Here is a 20,757-nt window from a genome sequence, read left to right as displayed (position 1 = left end):
CAAATAACATTCCTTTATGTGTTCTTATTAAAGATACAAAGATAACATGTTTTCTTGTTCTCCATAAAGAATCATTAAGGTGCATAAAAATCATGAATTTTTTTGAGTTGAAGTATTGTTGAAGTAATGAAGAATGATGTGATGACATGTTTAATTTTACAATGGCATATTAAAATGAAATTATATGAATTCAGTAAATATCCTGGGCCTTTAAGCCAATTAGCATTAGCGGATTTTTTTTTTCATAATTCAATTACTTTGTGCTGCACTTTGAGAATATTTATACATTATTTGTTTAGAATAGTTGCATGTTTATAATAAACTGGTAAATGTAAAAAAAACCCCAAAACCAAATAACAGTAGTATGTATACTCTTAAGCCAAAGATGTGCATGACTACACAAATGAATTCGAAAAGATAATAAATATCATTATGTCCATATTATATAGGCAAAGAGCCAAAATATATTTTGCTTAGTATTATTAGGGTGAATACATGAAATACAAGTACTTAGTGTCTTTTCTTAAGCTGCATCAGATTGGAATTTATATTCTAAGGGGTAAATTGGATGAAAAAAATCTGTTGGGATTCTGATAGAATCTTCCCCCACCCTCCCTGAGAAAAACTGGTTAGAAGATCTGAAATAAAATTTTGTAAACATTGGAAGGCATAAAGAATTTCGTATTGCAAGTTATTCCAGCATTTGAATGAAAGGGCTTGTAATACAGAGTTTCTTACCAAGAAAAATTGCCACTGAATAAATCTGGGCTCCCGTACTTTCTTTATCTTCTGAATGAAGAGGGAAACATACTCCATTGGTGCCATAATAATTTTTGAAAAATTCCTTATTGCTCAATGGAATAAAAGCCACTATAAACCCAGTAATCCAAATGAGAGTCAAAAATGTAATTGTTCTGCATTTTCTAGGTCTTAAATATCTAAAAGGATATACAATGCAGATGTATTTTTCCAGTGTCAGGAATGTTAAAAGTAAAACTGATACTTCTGTGGACAGAATGGCCAAAGATCCCACAAAGTGACAGTGAGTACTGTCCATCCATAGCTGTGCATGCTTATTGTATTCTCCACGAAACTTTAAGTCAAAGGCTCCAATCAAAAATAAATATATACCCATTAGGCAGTCAGCACCTACAGGGGTCAGAAAATTTCACAGATTTAGAGAAATAAATAGGCATAATGGAATTATCAATAAGAAATAATATTTTTAATATTATAAAAAATTAACCACATGTCTTCTGTCTCAGGGGGTGATGGAGTTTGGATGTGTACTGTTGGGATGGAATAATTGTATTTTGTATGTGAGAGTGACATGAATTTTGGGGGGCCAGGGGTGGAATGATGGGGTTTAGATGTGTTGTCCCCTCCAAAACTCATGGAAATTTGAGTCCCCCTGTGGCAGTGTTGGAAACTGACTGAGTCATGGGAGTGGATCCCTTATGAAGGGATTCATGCTCTCCCTGGGGGAGGAGGGGTAGTGAGTGAGTTCTCGCTCTATTAGTTCCTGCAAGAGCTGATTGTTTAAAAGACTCTGGCACCTCCTCCCTCCCTCTCTCTCTCTCTCTCTCTCTCTCTCTCTCTCTCTCTCTCTCGCTTCCTCTCTCACCATGTGATCTGCTTGTACCCACCAGCTGCCTGCCGCTTTTCTGCCATGAGTAGAAGCAGCCTGAGGCCCATGCCAGATGCAACTGTCCCAGAATCGTAAGCCAAATAAACCTCTTTTCTTATAAATTACCCAGTCTCAGGTATTCTGTTATTGCAACGCAAAACTGATTAAAACAGGGGGAGATAATTTTCATTTTACTGAGAATTAATTTATGGATGAGGACCTATTTATCAACTCTCTTTGGTAATCACTCTCAACAGTTACTTATACAATCATTTTCCTGTCTTCCTTTAAAATGCAAGTCTATAAGAGCAGAGATCTTGTCTATTTTGTTCTCTATTCTAGACCCATCACCTAGAAGTGTTGAATAAGTGAATAAAATTAAATTATGTTGAGCTTTTAATTAGGGATCTAGATGGGGCTGATATTATTTGCTTCAGCTCTTCCACTGAAATTCTCCTAGCTCAACAAGTACATCATCCAAAATCCAGAGAAAGTAATTCAGAAGTACCTGTGATAGAGTAATGACTATGAATTTTGAAGTCCATAATTTAGAAGATATGAATAATTATGAAATATTTTGCAGTCAGAAAATTTGGGAGAGTTTAAATTACTTACCAGAGCTGTCGTAAGCAAAACTGTTCTTATTCTCTCTTCCCATTTTATGTCTTTCTCTGTTTCTTTTTAGGCTCTCCCATCCCCAAAATGAGCTCTCAATGTGCTACACTACTTGATGTATTTGCTTTTTAAGCAAACATTACATATTAGAAAGTGGGTGAGATTTTTTGACTGCACCAGCATTCTACATGAAGTCCCTAAAATCACATCACTGTATAAGTCATAAGGCTGACCCTATTCCTTTGACATTTAAGTTAAAATTCTAGCCTTTACCAGGGAATTTACTCAGAATTTTATAGCTAGCAATACAAAGTAGTAAACAATTTCTGAGTTCTGTTTCTACGTAGCTTGTAGTGAGTAAAAACAATTAGACAATAGACTTTGAATAAGGGTGAGGTAGTACATGGGACAGCAGACATTGAAAAGGTAAAACACCTTGTACATTGATGCTTCACTGGCTTGAGGGAGTATAGATAAATTCTAGGCCGCTTGGCCCAGACTATAAGCATCCTGAGAACTGGTTTTTTCCTTATTTTTCTTTGTAGTTCTCATTTAACATAAATCTTGTGATCACATTTCAACAACTTTTTAGAAAACTAATACTCCCCGAAAACATTTTCTTATATACATACTTCAAGTTATGAATGGAAAAGATTCTAGTAGTTCAGAGACCAGCAAAACAACTAGCTAAGTCAATATCTATGAACTGGACATGCAAACAGAAAAGTAAATACAGTTCTGCATGTAAAAATATGGCTATAGAAGGTTGCAATTTTATTTGTAATAAGAAATTTTACATGCTTTAACAAAGCATGCCTTCAGAGGTACTATATGACAGAAAACTAATGAATGAGAACTTTGTCAATCTGTGTAAGGTGATTGAATTTTCTTGCTTTAAAAACTTACTTTTTTTCTTATCACTAAAGTAATTATATTTTCATCATAGCAAATGTGAACACAACATATAAGCAAAAAGAAAAATTTAAATTGTACAACTCAGAGCTTATTTTCTAATAGCAATACTTTTGTATATTTTAAAACTATAATTTCTCTTTAACCAGGAAATACTCACAGCAGAGAGAAATGATTGACATGGCATGCAGCTTGTTCTCAGACCTGATATAAGGTCTTGTACAAATGACGAAAATGTTTCCAAAGCAGGTAACTGCGGATACAACCCACACAAATATTCTCTGAATAATGCTTGCCAAGAGATTCTCTAGAGATGAAATTCCATCGGTGTTTGGTTTACAGCTGCGAACATGTGGTGCATATCCACAGTACTGGAATTTCTTAAAATATCTGGTATACAAAGAGAAGGTAAAATAAGATATTAAATTTAATGCAGTATAACCAAACATCAATATTTTACTTCCTACATTTTCTCAGTAGAAAGAAAATGTCTTATATGAGACTCAGAGGAATGTAAAACATTAGGGATTCTGAAACTTTAAATTTAATTTTAATTCTCATTAACTTGATTTCACCATAGAAGAATATGTAGGTGAGAGCAGTAAATAGGCATAATGAATATACAAGTGTTAAACATGTGTTAGAATTTAAATAAACTTTAGCATGTGATCAAGAGAATGAAGCCATCCAAATAAACTTTTATTGGGTTTTCAGTCTTTAGTACATGTAAATGTACTGTTCCTTGGCTCCTATTATAGCTGTGACTGATCTTGTTTTTTAACCCTCAGGGGAAGGATTAAGTGCTTTCTTTGTGCTTCCATGGCTTTTCTGCTATAGAAGTTATTATGTTATCTGTACTACTTGCTAACATGCCTATTTCTCACAGTAGATTTTGGTACATAATAAAGGATTCAATAAATATTTGTTGAGTGAATTCTTTCATCAATAGAAAGAGCTCCCTTGTTGATAGAGACACCATCTGGATAATCAATAATTACTACTGTGTTACCACCAACCCTAACACCATTTATTGAGCATTTTCTAGGTATCAGGAATAAATTCTCAAATGAACCCCAAGAGGTAGGTGTAAGCATCACCATAGGAGGAGGTGAATCTTCAATGGAGGCAAATTATTCGCTAGGAAATTTCCTAGTAAATGTAGAAATTGGAATTCAAATTAGATTTATTTGCCTCTAAAGCCATGTGTTCTGGTAAAAATAAAGGATCTGATAGTATAAAGAAGATCTTATAGTATAAAGAGCTTTTGTAATAAAAGATAAAAACTTGATTACAATTTGACCTGTCAAATTCAATTTTAATTGCTGATATTTTCATTTTGTTATATCCACTTTCTCTGTGGACTGGGAAGGAGGGGAGAGCAGAACACAAGGAAGGCAGGAGTGCTGATTGCTATTTCACTTTGTTTTGTGGGTCTTAGAATGAAGTTTTGCTTGTATCAGCAGAATTGTAGTAGACCTTTGTTTGCTAAGTTTGGCTGCCTAGCATCTCATCACCCTTCTGGTGATAGTGTCCTGATTTTCTTTGAGGGAATTACTTCACCAGCCTGTGAGAAGTCATGGTGGGACCTTCAGAGGAGGCACTGCTCTAACCCAGAGTAGGTAAGTGCCCTAAGCAAGATCAATTAGATTCTCTCCTGGAACTCTGAATCTTACTGAATGACACTTGGATAGATAATTCCAGCAGTGCCAGAATAATATTATTGTTTAATTCTTGCTATCATGGTTTCTGCCCAATTCAAGTCTGTTCCTTTAGTTGTTCTTAGGTTTTGTGAACTTTACCGTTTTCTTCCAATAAACTCCATTTTGCTTAATTCAGAATGTTTTATGTTGTGTGCAACCAAGGAATCTTCTATAAGCATTCTCTCTGAGGACTTATGGAAAACAAAAACAGTGTCCTGTGTTAGACTTAAAATATAAGCAAGATTATAGAGTTGATGGTGCTGGCAAGACACTCTCTAAATTATTGCAAATTAATTACCATGGCATGGAAATAATTCTAATACCTGCTATAAGATTGCATTCAATTAAAGATGTTTTAAAAACATGTAATCAAAGGTACAACCAGATACCCTGTTTGAATAAATGATTTTTCAAAGTTTACCATTTCATTCATGTACACTTGCTCCAATCATGCCCTTACATTGGGGCAATTTTCACTAAGGAGGATTTCTCCCTGCCTTCCTTCATTTATAGCAGTTATTTATTTAGAATTATTTTATTTTGCTTATATAAATTCCTACTTCTTCATCTGGTAGCACTTATACCATGTGTACAAATTACTAGTTCATTAGGCAAACATCAATATCTGTGAATGGTATCAGAGCTGAGGAGAACTTACGAGACTGAGTGGGTTCCTGCCCACACTCATGTTCCCTGGCATTCAAAAAATCTATGAGATTCTACCAGACTCTGGAAAACTAAAAATCACCCCTCCCAATATCGAAGTTTTAAGAGTTAATTATTGTTGAGACATGTCTTAGTCTGTTTGGGTTGCTATAATAAAAATACCATAGACTGAGTGGCTTAACCAACAAACATTGATTTCTCACAGTTCTAGAGGCTGGGAAGTTCAAGACCAAGTTGCCAGTAGATTCAGTGTCTGGTGAGGGCCTGCTTCCTGTTTGTAGATTGCCATTTTCTCATTGTGTTCCTACTTGGTGGAAGGGGCAAGGGAGGTCTCTGGAGTCTCTCTTATGAGGTTACTAATCCCATTCATGAAGGCCCTGCCCTCATGACCTTATCACCTCTCAAAGGCCCCACCTATTACCATTACATTGGGGTTAGGATTTGAACATATGAATTTTGGGAGGACACAAACATTTAGTCTATAGCAGCCAAATTAGTAGAAAATATAATAGATTAGATGAATTGTGTATGGATGTATTATCACAATACATGTGGAAACATAAAGATTAAAATGAAGATGAAGAGTGAGAAAAACATCTACGTACATGTGAGAGAGATTCATAAGAGGGCTAAACATCCTTTGCTGGATATTTGAAATCTCAATTCCTTCTAGGCTGCTAAAAATACCAAAATAATAATCAATCAAAAGAACATATATTATACATACATGGTATAATAAAATGAGTTTTTGTGGACAATTTAATGAAATGCTTTGAGTTAACACTTACTCTGAATGAAATATTCATACTTAGACCACCCCAGAAACTTTCCCACCCCCTCCTTTTTTGATTGTGTTATTTGTACACATATATTTCCCTTATTTGATTTTTTTTTGATCCTCAAAGATCATAGCAGAATGCTTTGTGCATACTTACTACTCAATAAATATGTGTAGAATAAATGAATAAATTATCAATAGCAGAAAGTTTTATGTCTAACATTTTTCTAATAATTTTTAAGTGTTTCTTAAATATCATTTTACTGAGAGAACACTTAATTTAAATGAACTGAAGCTTTTTAAGCAATTCTTAGACTCTAACAGAATTTTATTACTTCATATACGTTTATTTGTGTGTGTGTGTGTGTGTGAGTGTGAGTGTGTGGTGAATGTAATGATTGATATAATCTAAAATATCCCATCTTGGGGTAAATATACTAGTAATAAATTCTTAAATATCCACTGCTAATGGAGTAATAAGTATGCACAGATGCCTTCAGAGGGTCAAAGCAAACAATCCAATAAATAAAATGATTAATATTATGTAACTTTTAATTTATAAATATGTAAGATAAAACTAATAGCTATCTGTTTGTGTATAGTCCAGCAAGCACTCATCTTATATATTTTTGTGGAGCTTAACTACTATCCTGGAAATAAAGCTTATGATTTGAAAGATTTTATAAAAATATGTTATTAATATTTAAATGACATTCTCATCAAAAACTATCCCCATATGTGTATACTTACAGAGACTTGAGTTTGACAAGATAATCAAATTGGTTTGCTTGAATTTTCTGGATTGGGTTATAGGAAAGATTCCTGTTTTTAAAAAAATGCAGCAATAGGTCATTTCTAAAAATTGCTTGAGTTAAAGAAAGAGTGTATCTGTTGACTTTGGGTTACTTTTAAACACTCACAAAAAAAAGTATAGTACAACTCAAAATTGATTAAAGACTTAAACATAAGACCCGAAGCCATAAAACTACAAGAAGAAAACATAGGGAGCAGTGATGTCAGCAAGGTGGCCGACTAGAAGACCCTACTGCTCTTCTCTTTCACAAACACAGACAAAACAATGAATAAACAACTACATTTGGATGAATGTAACTAAAGGAAAGTGCCACAGTACATCAAAGATGTAACAGAAACCCTGTTGACCATAGAAACCCAGGATAGCCACATAGAAAACAGAAGGAAACACCCAGCCTCTATCACTTCATCCCCCAGCCATGATCACCTAACAACGGGAAGGTACATCTCACTGAAGTGAAAAGTCCTCAGAGGCACTAAGCCCAGCTGAGGGAGCTAGCTGGAATCTAAGTTATGCTCCCCTCCAGAGAAGAAGCACTGCCCCACTCTCTGTGGCTACCGCACTATGCCATCGTGGAACTAGAACTACTGCTGGAGTATGTCTTGCCCCTGGGGGCAAGTGGCCATGGCTCCCTTTCATCACAGAGGCTAAGCTGCAGTCAAAACATCTTTGCCTGGTGACTGGACATCCTCAAGCTGAGCTTCCAGCAGCTGTTACACCCTGTTCTGAGGGGTGAGGAGGTGATGGAGGCAGTGGAGCCACTCCAAATACCTGCTCTCCAACTATCCTTGCTAGTTGTGGCTGTGCCCCGCCCCCCTTGGGCTGAAGAGATGCATTGCTCCCTGTGGAATCGGTGCCTTGGCTGAGCAGCTGCTTGGCTAGCCAAGCAGCTTTGCATCCCAGAGCTGAGCTGTAGTACACTGTGTCTCAGGGAAACATCTATGGGTGAGCTGAGATACCCACCCTACAGGCTGAATAACTCTAATATTCTGCTTCCCCAGAGCTGGACTAACTTCCTAGAGACTGAGCTGCTGGGATACCACTTTCCCTAGGGAGTGGAGTCAGTGCTGTGTTGCTCCCTGCCCCCAGGTTACAAATGAAAGCCATGCGCCACCATTCCAAAGTCCTTGCTGCTGCTGCATTTTGCCCTACAGAGTCTGGGATATTGCCAAATTCCACCATCCCAGAGTCTAGAGTCACCACTACATGGTGCCTCATCACTTGGTACCTGAGTGACCACTGAGCCCTATTTGCTCTGGTTCCTGAATTGCAGCCATGCCCTACTTCTGGACCCAAACTTACAGAGCACTCCTCTTCCAGAGTCTAGCTGGTGCTGTGCCCTGCCCCCCAGGGTCAGAGTCGCAGCTGCAACATGGCCACTGGGCCTGAGCTACCAGAGGGTGCCTCAGAATCCCAGATCTTTGATCTATGGACAGTCTACATCCAACCCTACCACAGAGAGTGAACCTGAACCCTGAGACCTAGGTGTCACAATAGGTTCACAAGACACTGAGCCTAGGATCCCAGTTCCACAGCCACTCTGAGCACCTGCACTTGGAACCCAGAACCACTGGAGCTCCATACAGGTTGTGTCAGACCCAGCACCAAAAGAGAACCCCTTGGTGAAGTTTCCATTTGTAGGGAAAGTGAGAATCGGGGACCCCAAAAACCCTTAACAGCCTACACTACCACTGCTGCTGTCACAAAGTTTTGTAGCTTAGGTCACTGAGGCACCCACAGTTATTGCTAACATTAATCACAACTGAAGAAGCTGCTCAAAGACAATACCACTCTATCTGTGCAAAACCAGAATTGCCACACTATTTCCAGGTGGCATACTAATATCCATCTGTATGTGAAAGACTTTCTGTATGGAAGCCACTCTGTAAAGTTTAGAAGAGATGATTGTTCCACCAGATGCACAGACATCAGCACAGGAACACAAGAAATATGAAAAAGCAAGGAAATATGACACCACCAAAAGAACACAATAACTCTCCAGCGACAGACTCAAAAAAAAGAAAGAAAGAAAGAAAGAAAGAAAGAAAAAGAAAAGAAAAGAAATCTGCAAACTGCTGAAACAGGAATTCAAAATAATGATTTTAAGAAAATCGATGAGAACAAAAGAATACAAAAGACACTTCAACAAAATCAGGAAAACAATGCATGATAAGAATTAGTAATTTAAGAAAGAGCTAGATCTCATGAAAAAGAACCAAACAGAAATGATGCAACTGGAGAATTCAATTTATGTAATAATAAAAAAATACAATAGAGAGCTTCAGCAGTGGACTAGATCAAGCAGAAGAAAGAATCTCTGAACTTGAAGATAGGTCATTTGAAATTACTGTCAGAAAAATATATAAGAATAGAAAAAAGTGAAGAAAGCCTACAGAAATTATGGGAAATCATTAAGTGAATAAATACAAGGGAACTTAAAAAAAATTGTGGAAAAATAGAATTAAAATGGATAATATGAATGAATAACATGAATCTATGAACTTTTTGAAGTACCCTCAAATTTGCATTATGGGATTTGCATGAGGAGCAGAGATGAGCGAAGGCATAGAAAGCCTATTTATTGAAAGAACAGCTGAAAACTTCCCAAGTCTTGGGAAAGAATATGGACATCCAGATCCAGGAATCACAAATGTCCCCAAATAGATTTAATCCTGAAAGGTCCTCTCTGAGGTATATTACAGCCAAATTGTCAAAAGTCAAAGACAAAGAGAGAATTAAAAAAAAAAAAAAAGAGAGAGAGAAACACTTCAGGTCACATTTAAGGATATCCTTATTAGACTAATAGCATATTTGTCATTAGAAATATTAAAGGCCAGGAAAGAGTGGAATGATATATTCAAAGTGCTGAAGGGAAAAAATTCCCAGGCAAGAATACTGTACCTAGAAAAGCTATCCTTCAGCAATAAAGGAGAAATAAAGTCTTTCTCAGACAAGTAAAAACAGAAAATTCACCACCTCTATATCAACCTTATAAGAAATGTTAAAGGGAGTCCTACATCTGAAAGCAAAGAAACAATAACCAATGTCATGAAAACATGCAAAAGTATAAAACTCACTGGTAAAGTAGGTACACAAACATGAAAGAGAAAGGAAGGAAAGCACCGAACTGTAATGATAAACAAGAGAAGAAAAAAGGAACAAAGGATATACAAACAAACAAACAAAAACAGAAAACTATCAACAAAATGACAGGAGTAAGTCCTCACCTATCAATAATTACCTTGAATGTAAATGGATTAAATTCCCCAATTAAAATACATAATCTGTCTGAATGGATAAAAAAACAAGACTCAACTATATGCTGTCTCCAGGAAACTCGCTTCACCTGTAAAGACACACATAGACTGAAAGTAAAGATATAGGAAAAGATATTCCATGCAAATGGAAACCAAAAGTGAGCGGGAGTAGCTATACTTATTTCAGATAAAACAGACATTACGTTGAAAACTAAAAAGCAACAAAGAAAGTTATACTATGACAAAGGGATCAATTCAGCAAGAGGATATATCAATTGTGAATATATATGCACCCAACATTGGGGTATCCAGATATATAAAGCAAATATTATTAGATATAACAATATTGTATTGGAAAGATAGATTCCAATGCAATAATAGTTTGGGACTTTAACATCTCACTGTCAGAACTGAACGGATCATCCAGACAGCAGATCAACAAAGAAAGATTAGATTTAAACTGTGCTATAGACCAAATGAACTTTACAGATTTAAGGAATATTTAATTCAACAGCTGCAGAAGAAACATTCTTTTAATCAGAACATGGAACATTCTCTAGGATTGACCATATGTTAGGCTACAAATATCAACACATTTTTAAAAACTGAAATCATGTCAAGAATCTTCTCCAACCCCAAAAGAATAAATCTGAAAATAAATAACAAGAGGAACTTTTGAAATTGTACAAATACAGGAAGATCTAACATTGTGCTCCCGAATGACCAATGGGTCAATAAGGAAATTAAGAGGGAAATTTAAAAATCTATTGAAAAGAAAACAGAAACACAATATACCAAAATCTATGGGATATAGCATAAGCATTATTAAGAGGGAAGTTTATAGCAATAAACACATCAAAAAAAGTAGAAAGCTTTCAAATAAATAACCTAACAATGCATCTCAAGGAAGTAGAAAAGCAAGAACAAACCAAATTGAAAATTAGTAGAAGGAAAGATATAATAAAGATCAGAGCAGAAATAGACCAAATTGAGACTAAAAGAAAATGCAAAAGATCAACAAAACAAAATGTTGGGTTTCTTAAAAAGATAAACAAAATTGATAAACAATTAGCTAGACTAACTAAGAAAAAAAGAGAAAAGACTCAAATAAATCAGAAACAAAAAAGGAGACATTACAAGTGATACCACAGAAATACAAAGGATCACTAGGGACTACTATGAATAACTATATATCAACAAACAGGAAAATCATGAGGGAATAAGTAATTTCCTGTACACATACAACCTACTGATATTGAATAAATAAGGAATAGAAAACCTGAGTAAACCTATTGTGAGTAATAAGATTGCATCAATAATGAAAAGCTTCCAATCCAAAAACGTCCATGACTTGATGGCTTAATTGCTAAATTCTACCAAACATTTAAAGAAGAATTAATATATATTCTTCTCAAACTCTTTCAGAAAGTTGAAGGGAAAGAAATTCTTCCAAACTCATTCTAGGAGGCCAGCATTACCCTGGTACCAAAACCAGACAAGGACACAACAAGAAAACTATAGGCCAGTATACCTAATGAACATAAATGCAAAAATACTCAACAAAATACTAGCAAACCAAATCCAGCAGCACATTAAAAAGGCCATTCACTATGATCAAGTGGGATTTATCCCAGAGATGGAAGGATAGTTCAACACACATAAATCACTAAATGTGATACATTGAATCAACATAATGAAAGATTAAAAAACATATAATGTCCTCAATAGATTCAGAAAAATCATTTGATAAAATTCAATATTCCTTCATAATAAAAACCCTCAACAAATTAGGTATAGATTGAATGTACCTCAACACAATAAAGGCCATATATGACAAACCCATAGCTAGTATCATACTGAATGGGGAAAAGCTGGAAAAGCTGACAGCTTCTCCTCTAAGAATGGGAACAAGACAAGGATGCCAAGGATGCCCCCTCTCACCACTCTTATTCAATATAATACTGGAAGTCCTAGCCAGATCAATTAGATAAGAAAGGACATCCAAATTGGAAAAGAGGAAGTCAGATTGTCCCTGTTTGCAGATGACATGATCTTACATATAGAAAACTCTAAAAGCTTCACCAAAAAACTCTTAGAACTGATTTAAAAAATTTGGTAAAGCTGTAGGATACAAAATCAACATACAAAAATCAGTAGCATTTGGGTACATCAATAACAAGTTAGCTGAAAAAGAAATCAAGAAAGCAATCCCATTTACAATAGCTTTAGAAAAATCATTAAACACCTAGGAATAAATGTAATCAAGGAAGTGAAATATCTACACAATGAAAACTACAAAACACTGGTGAAAGAAATTGAGGAGAACATGGGAAATGGAGAGACATCCCATGTTTTCAGATCAAAAGAATTAATATTGCAAAAATGACCATACTACCAAGAGTATTTGGCAGATTTAATGCAATTCCTATCAAAATACCAAAGACATTCTCCACAGAAATAGAAAAAACAGCCCTAAAATTTGTACAGAACTACAAAAGACCCCAAATAGCCAAAGCAATTCTGAGCAAAAGAAACAAAGCTGGAGGCATCACACCACTTGACTTCAATATATATTACAAAGCTCTAATAACCCAAACAGCATAGTCATGGCAAAACAAATAAACAAAAAACCAGTCACATGGACCAATGGAACAGAGTAGAGAACCCAGAAATAAAACCACATATTTACAGCTGACTGATTTTCAACAAAGGTGCCTAGACTATTCATTGGAGAAGGGACAGTCTCTTCAAAAAACGGTGCAGGGAAAACTGGATATCCTTATGGAAGAATGAAACTAGATCCCTATCTCTCATCACATACAAACATCAACACAAAAATGAATTAAAGTCTTAAGACCCATAATTATAAAACTACTAGAAGAAAATATAGGGGAAATACTTTAGGACATGGGTCTGGCAAAGACTTTATGGAGAAGACCTCAAAAGCATAGGCAACAAAAGCAAAAATAGACAAATGGGATTATTTCAAAGTAAAAAGCTTCTGCACAGCAAGGAAACAATCAACAGAGTAAAGAGATAACCTGCAGAATGGGAGAAAATATTTGCAAAATATTCATCTGAGAAAGGATTAATGTACAGAATATACAGGGAATTCAAAAACTCAACAGCAAAAAACCAAATAATCCAATTAAAAAATGGGCAAATGTGCTGAACAGACATTTCCCAAAAGCAGAGAAATGGCCAACACATAAATGAATGAAAAAAATGCTCAACTTTACTAATCATCAGAGAAATACAAATTAAAACCACAATGAGATATCACCTCACACTTACTAGAATTGCTTTATCAAAAGACGAAAGATAGCAAGTGCTGGCAAGGATGTGCAGAAAAGGCTACCCTTGCACACTGCTGGTGGAAATGTACATTAGTAAAGCCATTATGGATAACAGTATGGAGCTTCCTCAAAAATTAAAGGTAGAACTACCATATGATTCAGCAATCCCACTGCCGGGTATATATCCAAGGAAAATGAAATCAGTATATCAAAGAGATATCTGCACTCCCATGTTTATTGCAGTATTATTCACAATAGCCAAGATATGGAATCAAACTAAGTCTCCATCAATGAATGAGTGAACAAAGAAAATGTGGTATATATACAAAATGGAATATTATTTAGCCTCAAAAAAGAAGAAAATCTTGTCATTTGCAACAGCATGGATGAAACTTGAGGACATTCTGTTAAGTGAAATAAGTCAGGCACATTAAGATGAATACCACATGATTTCACATATATGCGGAATCTAAAAAAGTTGAACTTATAGAAATAGAGAGTAGTGGTTACCAGAGACAGGGGGAAGGATTAGGATATGTTGATTGAAAGGCACAAAATTTCATTTAGACAGGAGGAAAAAGTTCAAGAGATCTATTGTACAACAAGGCAGCTATAGTTAATAAAAATGTATTGTAGTCCTCAAAATTGTAAGAGACTAGATTCTTAATATTCTCACCACAAAAAAGTACGTGAGATAATACATATGTCAATTAGCTTGATTTAGCCATTCCACAATATATACATATTTCAAAACATGTTGTACATTATAAATATATAACATTTATTTGTCAGTTAAAAATAACATAGTAATAGCACTTGCTTCATTGGGTTGATTGTACATTTAAGTGAATTAATGGGGAAAAAAACACTTAGCACAGTGTCCAGCTTGTAGTAAGTACACTATGATTGTGATTGTGATAGTGTTAGAACAAGAGCTAGTACAGCATGGGCATGAAGGCAGAGCTGTCAAGAAAGGGCTCCCACCAGAGAAGTGGTAGGGTACCTAGAGAGAACCTATTTCACCTTTTGTTTCGGATCACATGTGGTTTAAATAAAATAAAATAATCTCACTTAGTCAAAATTCGAATGAATGGAATTACATCACACCTTTTACAATAAATCTTATGTCAAAGACTGACGTACTAGTTATTTGTGAGGCATGAAATGAAAAATAAGCTTTTTAAAGAGAATGTTTCAGAAACTTTGTAAAACAATATCTTGAAGCAAGAATCATTGATTAAAAGGAGCTTCTCTGGGGAAGTTTCTTTTTAAGAAGTTCACTCAATCTAGACCATTATTTGGGTGGAGGATGGGAGAACTGCTGAGGTTACAGAGAGATGCAAAGAGCAGAAGAATGACAATGAAAAATGAGCAAACTAGGAATAGAAGGAAGTGGCCTCACATCACAAAGGCCATATATGAAAGCCCAACTCATATCATACTAAATGGTGAAAGACTGAAAGGTTTTTCTCTAAGATCAAGAACAAGACAAGGACGCCTGCTTTCACCCCTCTGTTCAACATAATACTGGAAGTCCTGGGCAGAGCAATTAGGGAAGAAAGAGAAATAATAGGCATCAAAATTGGAATAGAAGAAGAAAAATTATCTCTGTTCACAGATGATGTGATCTTATACTCATATGTAGAAAACCCTAAGCATTTAAACACAACAAAAAAGTGTTAGAATTAATAAATTCAGCAAAGTTGCTGAAGACAAAATCAACGTACAAGAATCAGTTACATTTCTATACACAAACATAATAAACAATCGAAAAAGGAAATTAGGAAAGTAATTTTATTTACAATAGCATCAAAAGAATAAAGTAAATAAATTTAACCAAGGAGGTGAAAGATATGTATACTGACAACTACAAAATGGGGCTGAAAGAAATTTAAAAAGACACCAATGAATGGAAAAATATCCTGTTTATGGATTGGAAGACTTAATATTGTTAAGATGTTAATCCTACCCTGAGTGGTCTACAGATTCAATACAATCCCTATCAACACCCCATTTATATTTTCTGTGGAAAAAAAGAAATCCATCCTAAAATTCGTATCGGAAACCAAGGGAGCCAAAATAGCCAAAACAATCTTGAAAAAAGAACAAAGTTGGAGATTTCATACTAACCAATTTCAAAACTTACTACAAAGGTACAGTAAACAGCAAAGAACTGGCATAAAGACAAACATGTAGACCAATGGAATAGAATAGAGAGCCCATAAAATCACACACATATGATCAAATGATTTCTTGACAAGTGTACCAAGGCCATTCAGTGGGGGAAAAGACAGTCTTTTCAACAAACCGTGTTGGGAAAACCATATATCTGCATGGAAAAATGAGATCCTTACCTTACACCATGTACCTAAATTAACTCAAAATGGACCAAAAACCTAAACATAAAAGCTCTAAATATAAAACTCTTAGAAGAAAACACAGGGGAAAAGCTTTATGACATTTAATTTGCCAATAATCTTTTGTACGTGACACCAACAGCATGGACAACAAAAGAAAAAAAAATAGAAAATTTGGATTAAATCAAAATTAAAAACTTTTGTGCATCAAAGGACACTTTAACAGAGTGAAAAGGCAACTCAGAGAGAAAAGGCAACAACGGGAGAAAATATTTGCAAATTATATATCTGGAGAGGGGTTAATATTCAGAATACATAATGAACTCCTACAACTCAGCAACAGCAAAAATGAAACAATCCAGTTAAAAAATGGACAAAGGACTTGAATAGATGTTTCTCTAAGAAGATATACAAACAGCCAATAAGTACATAAAATGATACTGGACATCACTAATTATTAGGGAAATGCAAATTAAAGCCATAATGAGATGCCATTTCACACCCATTAGAATGGTCCTTATATATTAAAACAAACAAACAAACAAACAAAACAGAAAAGAACAAGTGTTGCGAAGGATGTGGAGAAATTGGAACCCTTGTGCACTTCTAGTGGAAATGTAAAATTGTACAACTCCTATGGAAAACAGTATTAAACACAGAATAAAAATAGAATTACTGTATGATCAAGCAATTCTACTTGTTGGGGATATATACCCAAAAGAATTGAAAGCAGGGTCTTCAATAGATATTTGTACACCCATGTTCATAGCAGCATTATTTACAGTAGCCAAAAGGTAGAAGCAAATCAAATGCCCATCAATAAATGAATGGTATATAAGGACAATGTAATATTATTCAGCCTTAAAAAGGAAAAAATTCTGACATATCCTACAACATGCATGAACAGTGAACACATTATGTTATGTGAAATAAGCCAGTCACAAAAAGACAAATATTATATGACTTCACTTATAAGAGGTACCTAGAATGGTTAAAATCATAGAGACAGAAAGTAGAATGACAGGGGCTGGTGAGAAGGGTAAATGAGGAGTTAGTGTTCAATGGCTACAGAGTTCCAGTTTTGCAAGATGAAAAAAATTCTGGAGATGGAGGTGGTGATGGTTGCACAACAGTGTGAATGTAGTTAATGCCATTCAACCATACAATTAAAAATAGCTAATTTTTATGAAAATCCCTACCCCTATCTCCCTGAGTTCCTGGAAAAAATGGGACCCATAAAAGGATAACCAACAACGTATTCTGAGGAAAGATGGGTCAATGATTTGAACCTAAAATGATGATGATAATGATGATAGTGATATACCAGCAGCAACATCAATAACATTCAGAGAGAAAATTTTTAATAGACACTGTAATAGATTTTATTGCTCTATATTAATTATGTTTATCTAGTCATGGTAACAATAACATAATAAATATTTTTCAAGAAGAAAAAATAGCTAATTTTATGTTATGCATAATTTACTGCAATTTAAAAAATAATAAAATAAAGAAATTAAGTGGCAAAATTAATATCATTCTTACAATTGTGACAGCTCCTTCAGATCCTTAAATACATTTGGTGGAAGATTTTCAATCTTGTTACTTCCTAAATCCCTAGGGAAATAATTGTAAACATGTCATATTATTTTCTTAAGACTTTACTCATAGTTCTGAAATTCATTAGGAAACTATTATACAACTTTTCAATAATGCCATTGGTGAGTTATATTAATTCCCAGAAGTCTAAAAGTTTTAAAAAAGGTAGTGAAATGTAAAAATGCAAAAATATTTTATCCTATCTCATCACTCTCTTGTAGAAAAATACATGATGGTATTTGATCTAGTATTAATCAATCCAATTTTCTAATTCAATTAACATATGTGTTGTGCACCTTCTTCCTTTCTCTTCCTTACTTTTCTCTTTCTGCGTTAGAGTAGGAATATTGTTTGCAGCCTTAATTTTTTCCTTTGCTTGGGTTTATGATGATTATCTAATGGAAGTGTATTATTTCAAGTGCAAGTTTCTTTCACAGCTGACATGTACAGCATCTCATATACTCCCAGGGCAGGATACTCTGTGCATCATCATTTTATGTGCAGAGGGTCTGCCTAACATGGTATGCACTTGAAGCTTAGTGGTAAGGTTTTTGACATCAGCAGCTTTCATGGTAGCTGTGACAGTGGCAGATCTAATGAGAAAGGCCTCAGGCCTTCTAAATAAGGTAAAGTTTCAATAGGCTTGAGCTCTCTAAAGTGATGAAAAGATACTAAGAGAAAACCTAACCACTGTTCATAGAACCCTGTTTATCTCCAAATCCTATTAAATGTAACTGGGATAGATAGGAGTATAGATGTACTTGTTACATATGCTGGTTTGCTTGTAAGTCAAAAATTAGCTTATTTGACTTCAAAGGGCAGGATGATTTTAGAGTTGAGTTTTTTAAAACTAAAATAAGTGGCTGATCTAATCTGATAAATATTATAAATGTCTTTGCTATAAATGCTTTATTTTCATACTGAGAACTGAACCTTGAAACTATTTTTGTTATTCACATATTTATGGGTGAATTGTCTATGAAGATGTGAGGGTACTTTAAAAAGTTTGTGGAAAAATAAAATAAAAAATAATACAAATCTTTCCATGTGCTTTTTGAAGTACCCTCAGAAATTGTTCTGATTTAGCAACCAAAGGAATTTTTCTAAAATTTCATCATTTTCATAAAATTCTTCAATTGCTCACTGATACTTAAAAGATGAAATCAAAACTGCGTAGTGAAGCATAAAAAGCCTTTGAATAGCTAAATGTCTTGCCACTGACTGTCTATCTTTCTAGTCTTGTTTCCTATCACGTTCTACTCAGAGTAACTTTCACCATGACCCGAATGCACTTCAGTATTCTAACTTCCGTGCTTTTGCATAAGTGCCTCCTTCTGCCTTTCCTTCTTGCTCTCCTTCTTGTGATTCATTCTTCAAGATCCCACTGAAATGTATTTCCTCTGTGAAACCTCTGATGCCCTGGGAAGTTAGGTGTTCTCTGTTCTCCCCCATACTATTCTTACATACTTCTAACATAGCACACATAACACATATAGCATATTATATTAAAAATGTCTGTACATATGTGCCTCCCTTTTGAAGGATATGAGCTCTTTGAGTACAAGAACTATACTTATTCATCTCGGGCTACCCAGAGCCTAGCTCAGTTTTGGACTAGCTATTCTTTCCGTTCCCAATAACAAGACTATTAACGGAATGAGTCTATCTGCTTTATATTTAGGTAAAAGTGGGGCACAATTCCAGTTCCTTGTATGGGAAGGCAAATAAAATATTGATCATCTTAGTATGGTGATGTGCAAAACAGTTTTAAAGTAGTCCACTAGGATATTAAAACTCCAAATATCATGTTCATCAGTTTCTGGTGGAAGTGTGCATTTTCTATCAGAGCAAATTCTGGCATATAGTTCTTACAAATGAGATAATGTTGGCCTAGATCCTAAGTGACATGTGAAAGGTACATTTTGTCAGCTTCAGTTTAGGAAAGTTGGGCTAAACTCAACTGGACTCAAGGTCCATTTCTGAAAGGGCTCAGGAAACCCCTTATCAACTAGAGTAGTTGACATTAAAAGCACAAATCAAATACATGGCAAAGAATTTCTGTGACAAGAACTGGTCAAAGTTCTCTGTGACAAGTGAATACTGATTGTTGCCAGTTTATTTGCTTGCCTTCATTAACTCTGTTGGTGTGATCGAGCCTGGAGAGGCACAGGACAACCCTCTCTCAAAAGGACAGCTTAGATCTAGACCCAGCCATTGAAAACCATCGACTCTTAGAAAATATGCCATTTTTGTCCTTGTAAACTGATTTTCAGGCAAATGTTTAATATACGATTAGACAGGACTAATTGTTGGCCTTGGTTATTGTCTTTGCAGCTTTTGTTCTTTTCTTTAACTCTGAATCTGGTTCGGTACTGGTTATGGACTAGGCTGTTTGTGTCTCATGTTTGCTGCTAGTTACCAATGCATAAAATTTGCACTTGACTGCCACCATGAACATTAGAGTTTGGAAGAATTGTCCTCTGAAATTCAGATAGCGACTTCAAGTTGGATAAAACAAGGAAAACTGTAGACCCCTACTAATTTGTATTTTAATGGCTAGGTAATACCTTTGGACCACCTCGATGCATCTCTCGCTACTATTGAGAATAATTTCCTGTGTGCTGATGATATGGTTCAATTGCCATATGCCAGGAGTTGTCATAAGAGATGCTTGATTCTAATTATCTACTGAGATTTTCCTGCGCATTTTGTAAATGATTGGTACTACCTAACAAGAAATGTTTCAGGCTCATCATTGCAGAAAATATATTGGGTTTTCAATGGCTTGTTTACTGATGTTTTAGAGCAGAATGCAGAATTGTTTCCTGAGAAATGTTCCTGCTTATTTCCTCTACCTGTCTCGGTGCTTAGGTGAGATATCCAGGTGTTATGTTCCTAATACTCTAGTTACATCCTTTAATTTTTATGAAAATGTTTTAATAAGTCTATGTTCTGCCCAGCTAATTGTCAAACAGATAGATTTGTTCACACTCCAGATTCTTTCCAGAAAATTGATACTTAAAAATAAAAAGTTCATCCATTGTTCTACATCTATTTTATTCTGACAATCAACTACTATGTGCTTGAACCATAAGGCTTTGCTCATCATAGAATTGTTTTAGTGCCTTATGGAATT

At 35.0% G+C, this 20,757-nt stretch overlaps 1 protein-coding gene across 3 annotated transcripts in view; it reads right to left on the bottom strand.

Annotated features, from left to right (window-relative positions):
* Window positions 1-20,757, bottom strand: part of RXFP1 (relaxin family peptide receptor 1) — a 77,269-nt gene that overhangs the window by 2,457 nt on the left and 54,055 nt on the right. For 2 of the 3 annotated variants that reach the window (XM_063108261.1, XM_063108262.1), the window contains exons 11-15: window positions 17,568-17,639; window positions 7,049-7,120; window positions 6,126-6,197; window positions 3,315-3,544; window positions 739-1,149 (exon numbers count right to left, since the gene is read on the bottom strand). In XM_063108261.1, coding sequence (XP_062964331.1) covers window positions 739-1,149; window positions 3,315-3,544; window positions 6,126-6,197; window positions 7,049-7,120; window positions 17,568-17,639 — 857 coding nt within the window. The remainder of the gene's footprint in view (window positions 1-738; window positions 1,150-3,314; window positions 3,545-6,125; window positions 6,198-7,048; window positions 7,121-17,567; window positions 17,640-20,757) is intronic. The other variant, XM_063108264.1, reaches the window with a different exon arrangement.

Source organism: Cynocephalus volans, chromosome 9 (assembly GCF_027409185.1).
Source record: "Cynocephalus volans isolate mCynVol1 chromosome 9, mCynVol1.pri, whole genome shotgun sequence".
Lineage (NCBI taxonomy): Eukaryota > Metazoa > Chordata > Mammalia > Dermoptera > Cynocephalidae > Cynocephalus > Cynocephalus volans.
Note: the sequence above shows the minus strand (reverse complement) of the source record. Positions and strands in the feature narration are given on the sequence as shown.